Source organism: Cokeromyces recurvatus (assembly GCF_025118155.1).
Source record: "Cokeromyces recurvatus strain NRRL 2243 chromosome Unknown BX663scaffold_13, whole genome shotgun sequence".
In the NCBI taxonomy this organism is placed as follows: Eukaryota; Fungi; Mucoromycota; class Mucoromycetes; order Mucorales; family Mucoraceae; genus Cokeromyces; species Cokeromyces recurvatus.
This window is the reverse complement of record NW_026251399.1, coordinates 1-13466: the sequence shown is the minus strand read 5'-3', so window position 1 is coordinate 13466 and position 13466 is coordinate 1. Positions and strand designations below refer to the sequence as shown.

Sequence of the window (13466 nt, the reverse complement as noted above, 5' to 3'; positions counted from 1 at the left end):
GAAGAAACGAAAAGAAGTAAATCTTCTTGCTGGAGCAGCAATAAAAAAAAAAAAAACTCTAATTCTGAGTTTGTAATTCAGTAATGTCTGGAGAAAATTTTAAAAACACGTTTTGTTTAATAAAAGTTAATATTAAAGGTATTTTCACTGTAATACAATCAAAAAACAAAAACTCCTTCACCCAACTATTTGGCAAAAGATATTGAATATGTCAGGATTGTTTAGAATGAAAAGAACGTTTATTAAGAAAAAAAAATCCCTTTTAGGATTAAAAGAAAGAGGAAAATAGGAACCGACAAAAGTGCTTATGACACACTTTGTACATAGAAGAATACGAGAGAGTTAATTGCGGGGTATTTATCATGGTTATGACAGCAGTGACACATCGATTTTTAGGATCAAGTTTGTGAAGGATAATAGAAATAATTGATTAAAGAAAGATGTTAAAATATATAGTTTCACTATAATACAATGCTTTTCAATTGAATCAGTCGAATTTGTCAAAATTAAGCATGGATAATAATGACTGCATTAGTAATCAGGGTTCTATGATTTTTAAGAGATTTAGGGGTAGTCATCATTTGTAATCGTATCTATTACCTTCTTCTCCCTTAAATAACGTAAACATTATATCCTACCGTTTCCTTTTATCTTGATTCCCAAAGGAATCTTGAACGAAAAAAAAAAAAAAAAAATAAAAATAAAAAAAAAATAAAAACTACTGTTACTTTCTATTCCCTTCGTTGAATAGAATCGACCAATTTTGATGTAATCAGTCAACAATTAGCTGTCAATCGGATGTTAAAAATATTGTTTATTTATTTTTTATTCTTCTTACGCGAATTGTATTGTATTTTTTTTTTTTTTTTTATGTATATATTTTTCAAAAAGAGAGAAATAACAAATGACTACTGAAAATAAACTAGCAACTGTGCTTCGTTATGCTTACTTACATAATTTGAACTGTGAACAGGTTTATAAATGAATTACATGTACTGTATTTATTGATTTTAATTCTCCTTTTTTTTTTCTTTGTTAATCTGTTAGTGGATAGAACCTACAAAAGAATGTCTGAAAGATTCAGATCAAGTAGATAAAGAACTGTGTGGTAAAGAATATATTTACCCTATAAAAAAAAGTTTTAACGTGTGATTATATTGACAATCATTATTTATTAGATTTATTGTTAACATCCTTATTTTCATTCACGCGAGCTTCTGATCCTTTATTAGAATCTTATATAACAATAGCCACTACAGGTCAATCGAATACTCTTACAATTGAACCCATTATATCACCTCATACATTCATTAGACACCTTTTTTCTTTTCTTGAAACAACCGCTCATCAAAATCCATATCAATGGTCCTATCTTTTGAAAAGTATCATGCCTACTCTACTTACTTTCAATACAGATACTATTATTAGTGATTTACATAATCAAACATCAACTGAGGAATCTATTCAATGGGTCGATACATTAAGACAAACGCTTGAAATTTTATCCCATCTTGTAGCTATAGGTTTATATTCAGATGGTCAATCAAGTAAGCCAGTACTTCATTCTGCATCATCATTTCAAAACACAACACATACACAAACAGCCTTATTTGATTCACAACTTTCTTTCCAATCACAGCAATCCACATCCAATATAAATACGAATAATAATAATAATAATGGTTTATTAGATGTGGATGCAACACTTGATATGGATAATACACAACAGATGTTAGAGGATGATATTCCGATAAAAGATACTGAAATGAAGGATGCTACTTCTACTACCATTGCTACTCATCATCCTGAAGACGATAATAAATCGACTATAGAAGTAGAGAATGCGATTATGGCTGCTGAAATGATGATTCATTTAATTGAAAAACGAGATATGAAGCGTATTTTTGAAACCAGAAATACTCAATGTCGACAACAAGGAAACAAAAGTGAAGAAATTAACGGTAAATTAAATAAAATAATCATGTACCTATTTCGTAAAATTGACTCATCTTTTTGGGGGGAGGAATAAAAAAGATCCTTGGATAAAATGTCAAGAGAAACTAGATTCAAAAAAGAATAAAAAGAAAGACTTGAAACAAGCGTCAGATAATTTACAGATACAAAAGGTGCTAACGCTCATTCAAAGATTGACAGATCGTGATTTAGAAAGAAAGATTGCAGTTCACATGAAATATCATGAGTTAGAAGATGAGGGTACAGCAAGAGCTATACCTAGTGCAGGTCTAATGGGGCTTTTATACCATTTAGTTCAAGTACGACCTTCCTTAGATGATGATTCAATTATAGATCATTTATTAAAATTACAAACTATTAAAGGTTCATTTGATGAATCATTTTATTTGGAAATCTGGTTTACTGCCTTAACAGGTCTTCGAGAAGCATCTTTAAGTACAAGTTGTCAGAATCTTCCTGAATATGATGACGATGATAAAATAGAAAATAACAAGAAAACGAATAGTCAAAATAATTCAATTGTTGCTACTAATCGTTTACTATGGAAAAGTCTTGTATTTGTTAAGGTAAGTTTTAAAGAAGAGTGAGGTATATGATGATATGATATGATATATATAGGCTTATTTTATAATTGGCTTTTATTAGATACCTTTTTTATTAGATAAATTACAAAAAAAGAAACAAGAAATGAGTGAATCGCCAGTAATAGATGAAAGCAAAGTAAATACACACATGTATTTCATATAAAGCATTACCATTCACTCTTCCTCTTTTTTTTTTTTCCTTTTGTTGAATTGAAATAGTATAACCCTTTAGAATCCTCTTTAAAAGAATTAAAGGCATTTACAGGTTTATTGAATGCATGCAGTAGTAATAATACAGATGAGGTACAAGATAACATCTCCAAAGTGGAAAATTCAATTCGTATCTTGCGTGATAATGATGTCTTTACTAATATTGTGCTTGTCTGTCAACGACATGGATTTGTGAGACCCAGGATAGCTGCTGAATTATTGAAAAAGAAGGATGAAATGGAGATAGAAGAAGATACAGAAAAGCTCTTTATGTCCACTCAAATAATAGACCAATATATTGACTCAAGCTGTGAATCCATATTGAATACTAATAATTTTAAAATAACTGTGAATGAATTACTCTCAATTGGTATCTCCTCACCTTTACATTTAAGAAAGATAAGTGATTGTATCTTGAAAATCATGGAAAAGGCAACACAAAATTTTGATGCATTATCAGCGATATGTGAAGCCTTATTAGAGACTCCCTCGAGTCTTGATTTGATTCTTCAATTATATACCCCACAAGCCTTATTAAGTCCACTTGAATCTATTTGTAATCATTGGGAGCCTTCTCATTATGGAATACAAACTGAATCCTTAGAAAGCAATGCTATGAATGAATTAGAAGGAATGCAATTGTTATATTTCAAGTTTGGTAAAATATGGAAACTGGTAGTTTCTGCTGTCAAACGATTCAAGGTAATCTATGTTTGTTTGTAAATGGAATGCAATTGTTTCTTATCTATTATTGCTCAAAAAGCTTTATAGAAATATGGATAAAGTCTTTAAAGAAAAAGATGGATTTGTGTATAAATACTTTACACAAGGTCTATTGATTTATGGTGTTGATCTTGAAGATGAATCTATTGAACCTTTTATTCAAGATTGGATGAATGCATTATTCACTAGTAATAATAACGGCCTTTCAGAAGATCTTCTTCGGTAATTTTGTTTATAAAAAAAAAAAAAAAAAAAAAAATTGAATTTTAAATTTATTTATGCTTATCCTATTTATAGAAACACTAAACCTCAGGTCTTGTTAATGATGATACCTACTATCATTCAACGTAGTATTCTCTTTTCTACAGCTAACCAACAACAAACAGCATTTTCTTTATTAAAGAATTTGATCTCTTATTTTCAGAGTCCCTTTTTAGACTTTACGTTATCAGGCATATTTCCTATTTTGTGTGAGGAACTCTTAAGAGATCATGAAGGATCGTCCTATGCTTCACTCACTTGTCTTCGTCAATTGATCATGACAAAATCATCTCAAGATAGCATTAGTCTTCATCCAGTTTTAGGTTCCCTTGAATCACTTTTAGAATTTAAACGACAAGAAAGTGAACTTAAATCGATAACAGATGATTCAACAGTTGTTTTGGTACAAGGCATGACAGAATTAATGGAATTTATCAAAACAAAGACAACCAAGTTAATGACCACTGAAGATTACAGTCATCGTTATGTAGAAACTATCACAACAGGTGTCACTCCTTCTACTTTGTTTGAAAAGGCAGAGCTTATGTTCAAGTCAATCGTCAAAAGTGGACGATCGATGTTTATGAGGGATGTAGACGTTGGTGAAAATCAAATGTTATTGTGGGATGAAACACCTCAACAAGTGTGTCATTATTTAGATATGGTTTTATTTGAGACAGCATTAGAAATTGGAGGTGCAAGATGGTTTGTACGTATGATTGTGGAACAAGTTTTAGAAGCAGGTAGATCTGGTGGAGCAGTAAGAGCAGGTAAAAAAAAAAAAAAAAAAAATCGACAGTATATGTATAAAAGAAAAAAAAATAACTCAAGTATTATTATTATTATTAAAATAGCTGAATTTGGATCTTGTTTGATTACTACACCTTTACTTTATTCTGTAAATCAACATAATAGCTGTATTCAATTATTGCAATGTTTATTACAGGATATTTTACCTTCTCGATTATTAGAAGGAGCAAGACAAGGCATGTCCTATTTTCAAGGACAAACATTAGGTGTCTTTACAAGTGATTGTTTAGTCCTCATGGCACATGAAAATCAAACTGTAAATCAAATAGGTCGCTTATTTTTTGATGCATTAGTCATTGATCAAAGCATTGAAAAAAAGAAGAATATACAGCTTGAAGAAACAGGAACACGTTTCGCTGATTGGAGTGAAGAAGTTATATCGAGTGCAGTTTGGAGAGGATTTATAAAAGGATTAATGAGCAATCCAATTATTGAAGAAGTTTGGCCAAAAGCATTTGTTTAGATAATATATGTATGTATATATATATATATGTGTGTGTGCAGTCATAGCAAATTTTTGTATTATTATTTTTTTTCGTTTTTTTTTTTTTTTTTTTTTTTTTTTTGTTAAATAAACTTGAAAAAACTTAGAGACTAAATAAGTTTAGGGGGGGAAAACCTGCTTTTACCCTACTAATAATCAATCTCTCATTAATAACTTGTTTAATTCATAAACCCCCTATATATAATGTCTTTAAAAGAAATTTGAACTACAAGCTTTTTGGATGTATTGTTGAATATAGTGATACATTGTTGTAGTTTCATCATAAGGAACTATTTTTTTTTTTTTGTAAGAAAAAACTAAAATAAAATAAACTACAGTGTTTGATCATGTTTTATGTCAGATGTAGAATATAGTTGATTCCAAGGAATACAAAGAATGATTCATATCTTTAAGAAAGTAGTAGTTCAACAATATACATATTGGAAAACAAGCAGTGTGCTGTTTAAATGTAGCTTATATATATATACAGTTTGTCTATGAGGTATAATAATAATAAGAAGAAATGTCTAGTTAATTAATTGAGAAACAGAAAATCAAGCTACTAACATTTATCATTAAATTTGATATGAATGTCAACAAATAAATATTGCTGAAAATAGGAATGATATTTCTACAAAAATGCTTAGCGGACACACTAGACCTTTCCCTTTCTATCCTCTTTCTTGCCGAATATAACCTTTTCAGCTTTAATATCACTGTCTTATACATCAATACACCAGTTATAATCCTGTTTGAATTATGTATATAATTATTATAATGACTATTATTAAAACTGAGTGTAGAATGAAGCTAGAGGTCATAAGCGTAATATATATATCGCCCTTACTCGCTTGAGCTAAAATCCTATTGAGCCATTCGGGTCTTTAGAGAAAGGAAAGATGAAGCGCCACCGCTTGACGAAAGAAGAGACTCTATCTTCTAGAATGAGTGACGTTTTGTAATGATGTTCACTTTAGCGATCTTTACGACTTTTGTCACTATTCTAAACGACACAGTGTAAAGTGCTATACTCGAACTCCTTTCATTGAATAAAATATTTACTACTTTAAACTTCAACTCTACGAAAACGGTGCAAAGAAGTAAAAGAACTACGTAATTTAGTCAAGTGCCGTATGATTTTTAAGTGCAATGTGTTAAAACCTGGTATTATCTTTCTTTTCTTATTATTGATTTATATATATATATATATATATATATTTTTATACATATTTGGTATTTGAACAACAATTTGTTTGGCATTAACCGACAAAGTAAATCTCGTTTCTCGACACTTATATTTTTTATTAACCGACATTTATATTTTTTTTTGTAACTACCAATCATAACTGCCAATTTCATTTTCCTGTGATCGCCAATTACTCTTTTTGTAATCGCCAATATTCATCAGCCTGACAAAATATCGTTTTATTCAAAGTATAAAATCTGCAGTACGAAACAACATTTTTTTTTTTTTTAATTTCCTTTTTTTTTTTAATTTCCTTTTTTTATTTTTTTATTTGTTCTCCTTTAATTTCTACATTTTTTAAATATGGTTCAACAGACAACATTTTCAATAGAAATTGGTAAAGCTGAAAAGACAGGTGAAGGCCCTATTCATCGATCCATCTTAACTCCTAATAGTCTTATGAAGACACCAGCAGAGGGAGTTGAAACCCTCTATGATATCTTTCGTTATGCATCTGAATCCTTTCCAAATCGAAAGGGTGTAGGATACCGAGAACTTTTGGATACCATTGTAACAAAGAAAAAAGTTAAGAAAATGATAAATGGCCAAGAAATAGAACAAGATAAAACATGGTCTTATTTTCACTTGAGTGATTATCATTACTTGAGTTATGAAGAAGCATTTCAAATTGTACATCAATTAGGTGCTGGTCTCATTGAGTTAGGATTGAAGAAAGGTGAAAAACTTCAAATTTCTGCTTCTACAAGGTAAGCATTATTTCTTTGTTATCATTGTTTTGGGTTTCTTTGTTAATTTTTAATTTTTAATTTTTTTTTTTTTTTTTTTTTTTTTTTTTTTTTTTTTTTGTATAGCCATGAATGGATGTTAATGGCACATGGTAATACAGCAGGAAAAAGTAAAATGAAATAAGCTATTTTTATATTAATTTTTTTTTTTTTTTTTTTTTTTTGTCTGTGTGTTTTAGGTGCATTTTCTCAATCTATTACTATTGTGACCGCTTATGATACATTAGGTCCTGAGGGTCTTCAATATTCCATCTCAGAATCTGAAGCTACTGTTTGTTTTGTCAATGGTGAACAGCTACCTATTCTTAATAAGATTTTATCAGGTTGCCCTACTATCAAGTCTATTATTTATAGAGGCACGGCGAATCAAACCGACATTGAGACATTAAAAACTCAGCACCCACACATCAAACACGTTATTTCTTACAATGAACTTTTAGAATTAGGTAGAGCTCATCCTAAAGAGCCCACAAAGCCTCTTTCAACTGAACTCTGCTGTATTATGTATACGAGTGGGAGCACGGGTAATCCAAAGGGGGTCATGTTAACTCATGGTAATGTTGTAGCTGCAATTGCAGGTGTTTGTCGTATGTTACAACATCTCTTGGAACCGAATGATACCATCATGGCCTATTTACCCCTGGCTCATGTCCTTGAATTTTTAGTTGAAAATTTGTGCATCTTTTTAGGTGTTACGTTAGGTTATGGCAGTATTAAGACATTGACAGATGCCTCTGTTAAAAATTGTAAAGGGGATCTTCAAGCATTTGGACCTACTATCATGACGGGCGTACCTCAAGTATGGGAAACAATTAAAAAGACAGTTTTATCCAAAGTAGCTGAAAGAGGATCAAGAATAGAAAAAATCTTTATGGGAGCTGTGGGATTAAAACGATTCTTAGGACACTATAACTTACCTACCTCCGTTTTAGATAAAGTTGTTTTTGATAACGTAAAGAAGCAGCTAGGTGGAAGATTAAGATACTGTCTCTCTGGTGGTGCACCTGTTTCGGCTGAAACACAAGAATTTCTATCTCTGACTGTATGTCCTATCCTGGCTGGTTATGGTAAAAAAAAAAAAAAAAAAAAAAAAAAAAAATAGATATATGTATATGCATATCGATATAGATATAGATATAAATAGATAACTTGTTTATTTGTTGGCAATGAATTCATTTTTATTTATTTACTTATTTATTTTATTGTAGGCATGACAGAAAGTAAGTAACAAGAAGAAATCATGAATATATTATCGATTTATTTATTAATTTTGTATTGTTTCAATTTATTTGATATTATTAGGTTGTGGGTAAGTAAACAAATATGTATTATTATGTAATCTAATATATATATATATATAAATATATATATAAAGGATGTGTGCAATCATGGCACCTGAACAATATGCTCTGGGTGAAGTAGGTTCACCTGTTCCTTGTGTTGAAGTTAAATTAGTAGATCAACCTGAACTTGGTTATTTATCTACAAATGAACCACGAGCACAGGGTGAAATCTGGATTCGTGGTCCATCTATTACAGCAGGTTATTATAAACGAGATGAAATAACTCAAGAAACATTAACATCAGATGGTTGGCTCAAGACAGGTGATATTGGTGAATGGACAGAACGTGGTACTTTAGTGATCATTGATCGTGTTAAGAACCTTGTCAAATTAAGTAACGGTGAATATATTGCACTTGAAAAACTTGAAAGTATCTACAAGACATCACCTCTAGTAGAAAATATGTGTGTTTATGCAGATCCACTTTATCCAAGGCCTGTAGGTTTATTAGTGCTTGCAGAAAGTATATCAAGAAAATTTTTAACAGATATTGGTATTCAAAATGAAGATGAATCATGGGAGACTTTATGTGTTAAACCTGAAGTACGTCATGCCATCTTGAATGCAATGCAAGAACAAGCAAAACGAGGTGGTTTAAGAGGTTCAGAAGTGATTTCAGATATTTGGATCTGTAAAGATTTATGGACAGCAGAGATGGGACTCTTGACAGCTGCACAAAAATTAAAGCGTAAAGAAATTAACTCTACTTATGAAAGGGAGTTAAAAGAAATGTAAGTAATGAATTCAAAGAGAGAGAGAGAGAGAGAGAGAGACGAGTTGACCAAATTTATAATTATAGGTTAACAAAACAAAAAAAATAATTAGTAGAATGTATAATATTATCCAATCAAAAACTATCCAAATAAAATATTTTAATCATGTGATTTACATGATAATTAATAGGAGGAAGATGCGTGTATATCATATACATGCATATAACTGGATTTTAATTTGTATTTATTCATGCAACTGTTATATATATGTATATTTATTTTTTTTTTGTTTGGTTTTCTTATTTTCAAATATGAATAAATTAAAATCAACATTTCATAGAAAACATTCTATTCTAAAAGATAATATTACTGTTGTTCAAAATCGTTCTGAAGTGTTTGTACAGAAAGAAGAAAAGAAATTACCAGAATTAAGTGTATACAACTTGTCAGAAATAATAGAACGAAATCAGTATTTAACATGGTGGAAAGACTTGAATCCATTCTCATTTGAAAGAGTAGATGTTCAAACTATTTTTGACTTTACGTCTACAAGTGAATTGCCCGAGTCCATCTTAAACATAGTAAAAAAAATAAATAAAATAAAGAATAATATAAACATTTATATTCATATAAAGGTAACCAATAATAATAGATCTTTTCATTGTTTGAAGCTACAAGAAAAGAAGGCTTTACACAAGAGAATTTTTTTGCTATCTTGAGACTCATTGCCCATGCTCAACAAGGAAGAACAATTCTAAATCCTGATATCGTTTATTTAGGAGGTATTATTATTATTATTATTATTATTACTTGAAAACAATAATGATAATGTATTTTTTTTTTTTTTTTGTAAAAGCTCCTTTACCAAAATTCCATACAGACGCAATAGATGTATTAATGAATCAATCTCTCCATCATGACGCATCTGAAAAGACTATAATAGGTCATCATCATCGATCAAAATCAGTTCCTTATAATTTTTTATCTTCTATTAACACCACTATGACGGACTCACTACCGAATAATAATATTCCAAACCATCCTTTATTGTTAACTCAAAGCTTTCAACCATCATCTACTATAAATCCATTTGATGATGATGATGATGATGCTCAATCTTCTTCTTCTTTTACAAATAAGAATAATGATTTAACTTTACTACCACCGCCCAAGGTACCACCTCAATCTACAAAACCTGCTAAACTAAAATATGCTAGACGATAAAACAGATGATTTTATTTATTTTCTACGAAATTTATTTAGAAATCCCTTCTTTTTTTCACTTAAATCAGATAATGGATATTTGGGTGCATTTTGGGCATCTGCACGATAACTTGCTGCTAATTCATCTAAATTATCATCCCATTCAAGGTCCCGTAAACGATGACCTAATTTACGTTCCCTTAATTTGGAAGTATAGGATCCAACAATTGTACATGCATAAAACTATATCACAAAAAAAAAAGTGAAATTAAATAATCATATTATACATACGCTTTTTCTTTTCTTTTTTTTTTACCATAAATAACTGTCCTACAAATAACATAATAGCACTACCAATAACATCTGCTTGAACTGCTTGTCCACAATTTGCTAAGCCATAGGTATTACCTGGTTCCATTCCCAAAAATGTCGTTGAATATCCACCAATAGTTACTGTCGCATTGGATTGTGGTTGTTCATTATTTGTACTTGATGAAGAAGGATTCACTTCTTCACAAGCAGCTAACGACTTGGATCGATTTGTCAAAGATAAAATAAACGAAATGGCTTCCCAAATTGTCAAGAGAAATAATAATAAATAAAATAAAATCTTTGTTAATCTCATCATGCTCAACTTGGCCTATAAAAAAAAAGAAAAATTAAATGTGCCTGTTCAAGAAAAAAAAAAGTCCTTTTCCTCTTACCACTGCACCCGAAAATAGGACAAATAAACCAACAACAGCAGCAGCAACTATAATAAATAAAACATCATTTTTTTAAGGTAAATGTCAAAATAAGTCTACATGTATGTATGCATATTACTATAAAATCCAATATAGATCCAGGGAAGAACGACATGAGTTATAGAAAGATGAATAATCATAGCTATAACGAATTGATATAAATATTAAATTATATAAATATATAAATAAATTTATTCATTTATTTATTTATTTACGATTTTTATGAGTAAAAGTAGCCCCTAAAAGTGCAATTGAAACAAGCTAAATGATCAAGGTTAGTTTATAATTGTACATTTCATAATTTTATATTTACAAGTAAAATGATACCACTAATAATCACGCCTCCTCTTAAAGGTATAATACAACAACACTTTGCTGGCATATTCGTTTAAATAAATAAATAAATAAATAAAAAGAAGAAATATATAATAGTTCCTTTTCTCTTAAAAAAAAATATATGTATATGTATTTATATATTTATAGGAATAAAGTGGCTGAAAATAATGATGGGTCTTCTCGTTGTAAAAATAAAAAAAAAAAAAAAAAACACAAATTATTCTTATTATGTCATGTAACCAATCAAATAATTTACTGGTTAAAAAAAATAACAAGTTACCAAATAAATTTAAAAAAAAAAAATAAAATAAAAATAATAAAAAAAAAACTGTCAAATTAAAGAAGTGCATAATAATAATAATAAATATATTTTTTTATAATGTCGAGTAGCGATTGGAAAGACCTATTTGGTAGTGATGAAGAAGAAGAAGTAGAAGAAGAAGAATCTATCATCTCCTTCCCTCATGTTCCCGGATTAAAACTTATTAGACAAGGATTAAATCATGAACAACAAATGGGCTTAATTGAAGCATTAATTCAGCATGGTTATTTTGCCTCAAAAGATAGTAATCAAGGCATGATATTTGGTGAATTACCTGAATATATTCGGTGGTTAGAGCCTTGGGTTCTTCAAAATTATCCAGGTTTATTTGATAGCGATATTTTGAATAGAAAACCAATATTTGATCAAGCTATTTTAAACATGTATAAAAAAGGTATACATTTATATCAAATATATAGACACGTAAATTGAATTTATATGTGTATATTTTTATTTTTTTCAGGTGAAGGTATTGCAAGTCATGTAGATTTATTAAGGTATAAAAATGATAATATATCTCATGTACATACATTGTTCTAAATCAAAAATATATAGATTTGAAGATGGTATATTAATTATATCTTTATTATCATCTTGTGTCATGACAATGAAAAACTGTAAAGAGGAAGAGATGAAATACGATATCTTATTGCGTCCTGGAGACATTTTAGCACTATCAAAAGAGGCAAGATATGACTGGGAACATGGTATTGAAGAAAGACTTTATGATGAAATTGAGGGTGAAATAATTGAAAGAGGCACAAGAATAAGCGTTACTTTAAGGAAATTAAAACAAGCTCCTTATAACACGGAAAAAACGGAATTAAGTTTACCGAAATGATGAAAAAGTTCAAATACTATTTAAAACTCCGTTTTTTTATTTTATTTTTTCAAGTACAGCTGAAGAAAATAGTTTGGGCTACACAAAAAAATTTTGGGCCACATCAAAAAAAAGATGGGTCCACCAATTTTGAAAATGGGACAATCTATTTTCTTCAGCTGTAAAAGTATAAAATCTATTCTTCTTACACACACTTTTTTATTATTATTATCCCCTTATTATATTTATATTATATAATGGATAATGCAAATAATGATTTTATTAGTGCTTTAACACAAATGATTGCTTCTGAATTTCCTCTAATATTATCACTTATTTTCGGTGGATGTTGTAGCAATGTATTCGCCTTAGAAGTGCTTGTAACGTAGGTGATATAATCCCTTTTTTTTTTTTTTTTTTTTTTTACTCAACCTAATCGTCATCAAATGAGTTTGTAGTGATGCACCAACAAGTGGTAGTTTATTCTTTTAGATTACAAGTTATTTAACATGAAGTTATATTAATCATTTGTATTTAGGTCAACTTATTACTTTTGGACAATTTCTTTTTGTGTCATTAGAAGGCTTAAGACATCAACTTACTTGGGGTCGATTTGGCCCTAAATTAAAACCTACCATTGTTCCCATTCGAAAATGGCTTTTCTTGGTCATCATGTTCTTTATTGTTTCACTTTTGAACAACTTAGCTTTAGGATATAATATTTCTGTTCCATTACATATTATTTTTAGATCGGGTGGATTAATTGTAAATATGATTTTGGGCGCATTGATTTTGAAAAAAAAGTAATACAAAAGAAAAAATTACATTTTGTAATTATTTTATCTGATTCATAAAGTTGAATAATAGATATTCTTTGGGCCAAATTCTAGGTGTTTTATTTGTTACTGCAGGTGTTATTTGGGCTACTTTAGATAATGCTTCTTCTAG

The 13466-nt window shown here is 29.5% G+C and overlaps 6 protein-coding genes across 6 annotated transcripts; 5 read left to right on the top strand and 1 right to left on the bottom strand.

Moving 5' to 3' along the window:
• The first annotated feature begins 870 nt into the window (after positions 1–870).
• Positions 871–5099, top strand: BX663DRAFT_543099 (mediator complex subunit Med5-domain-containing protein). Its single transcript, XM_051530834.1, has 9 exons — positions 871–973; positions 1048–1108; positions 1179–1961; positions 2035–2540; positions 2620–2694; positions 2778–3470; positions 3532–3713; positions 3789–4522; positions 4607–5099. Exons 1-9 carry the CDS (start codon positions 905–907, stop codon positions 5023–5025), a joined length of 3522 nt encoding a protein of 1173 aa, XP_051382541.1. The 5' UTR covers positions 871–904; the 3' UTR covers positions 5026–5099.
• Positions 5100–6529: 1430 nt separating this feature from the next.
• Positions 6530–9287, top strand: BX663DRAFT_509647 (uncharacterized protein). The gene is made up of 7 exons (XM_051527653.1): positions 6530–6999; positions 7105–7130; positions 7218–8105; positions 8247–8258; positions 8341–8347; positions 8414–9112; positions 9181–9287. Exons 1-7 carry the CDS (start codon positions 6596–6598, stop codon positions 9200–9202), a joined length of 2058 nt encoding a protein of 685 aa, XP_051382540.1. The 5' UTR covers positions 6530–6595; the 3' UTR covers positions 9203–9287.
• Positions 9288–9372: 85 nt separating this feature from the next.
• Positions 9373–10318, top strand: BX663DRAFT_61797 (uncharacterized protein). The gene is made up of 3 exons (XM_051532265.1): positions 9373–9675; positions 9747–9876; positions 10028–10318. The coding sequence occupies exons 1-3, from the start codon at positions 9406–9408 to the stop codon at positions 10069–10071; spliced, it is 444 nt and encodes a 147-aa protein (XP_051382539.1). The 5' UTR covers positions 9373–9405; the 3' UTR covers positions 10072–10318.
• Positions 10319–10333: 15 nt separating this feature from the next.
• Positions 10334–11422, bottom strand: BX663DRAFT_486375 (uncharacterized protein; the record flags this gene model as incomplete). Its single annotated transcript, XM_051524672.1, has 6 exons — positions 10334–10540; positions 10614–10937; positions 11002–11048; positions 11120–11182; positions 11256–11301; positions 11354–11422. The coding sequence occupies 6 exons, from the start codon at positions 11420–11422 to the stop codon at positions 10334–10336; spliced, it is 756 nt and encodes a 251-aa protein (XP_051382538.1).
• Positions 11423–11824: 402 nt separating this feature from the next.
• On the top strand, positions 11825–12680 carry BX663DRAFT_509639 (uncharacterized protein). Its single transcript, XM_051527652.1, has 3 exons — positions 11825–12092; positions 12162–12195; positions 12254–12680. The coding sequence occupies exons 1-3, from the start codon at positions 11891–11893 to the stop codon at positions 12537–12539; spliced, it is 522 nt and encodes a 173-aa protein (XP_051382537.1). The 5' UTR covers positions 11825–11890; the 3' UTR covers positions 12540–12680.
• A 7-nt stretch (positions 12681–12687) lies between these two features.
• BX663DRAFT_61677 (UAA transporter) lies at positions 12688–13466 on the top strand (the record flags this gene model as incomplete). The annotated part of the gene is made up of 4 exons (XM_051532264.1): positions 12688–12903; positions 12977–12993; positions 13057–13321; positions 13386–13466. Coding segments are annotated over exons 1-4 (491 nt in total), but the record flags the coding sequence as incomplete, so codon positions are not given.

Bases quoted from the DNA above. Each gene is read 5' to 3' on its own strand.
- BX663DRAFT_543099 (XM_051530834.1), top strand. From the start codon at position 905: ATGACTACTGAAAATAAACTAGCAACTGTGCTTCGTTATGCTTACTTA. The intron at 2,695-2,777 runs GTAAATACACAC...GAATTGAAATAG, and splicing joins CAGTAATAGATGAAAGCAAA to TATAACCCTTTAGAATCCTC. The intron at 3,714-3,788 runs GTAATTTTGTTT...TCCTATTTATAG, and splicing joins CTTTCAGAAGATCTTCTTCG to AAACACTAAACCTCAGGTCT.
- BX663DRAFT_509639 (XM_051527652.1), top strand. From the start codon at position 11,891: ATGGGCTTAATTGAAGCATTAATTCAGCATGGTTATTTTGCCTCAAAA. The intron at 12,093-12,161 runs GTATACATTTAT...TATTTTTTTCAG, and splicing joins TTTAAACATGTATAAAAAAG to GTGAAGGTATTGCAAGTCAT. The intron at 12,196-12,253 runs GTATAAAAATGA...AAAAATATATAG, and splicing joins AGTCATGTAGATTTATTAAG to ATTTGAAGATGGTATATTAA.
- BX663DRAFT_61797 (XM_051532265.1), top strand. From the start codon at position 9,406: ATGAATAAATTAAAATCAACATTTCATAGAAAACATTCTATTCTAAAA. The intron at 9,676-9,746 runs GTAAAAAAAATA...CAATAATAATAG, and splicing joins CCGAGTCCATCTTAAACATA to ATCTTTTCATTGTTTGAAGC. The intron at 9,877-10,027 runs GTATTATTATTA...GCATCTGAAAAG, and splicing joins TGATATCGTTTATTTAGGAG to ACTATAATAGGTCATCATCA.
- BX663DRAFT_509647 (XM_051527653.1), top strand. From the start codon at position 6,596: ATGGTTCAACAGACAACATTTTCAATAGAAATTGGTAAAGCTGAAAAG. The intron at 7,000-7,104 runs GTAAGCATTATT...TTTTTTGTATAG, and splicing joins CAAATTTCTGCTTCTACAAG to CCATGAATGGATGTTAATGG. The intron at 7,131-7,217 runs GTAATACAGCAG...TGTGTGTTTTAG, and splicing joins ATGGATGTTAATGGCACATG to GTGCATTTTCTCAATCTATT.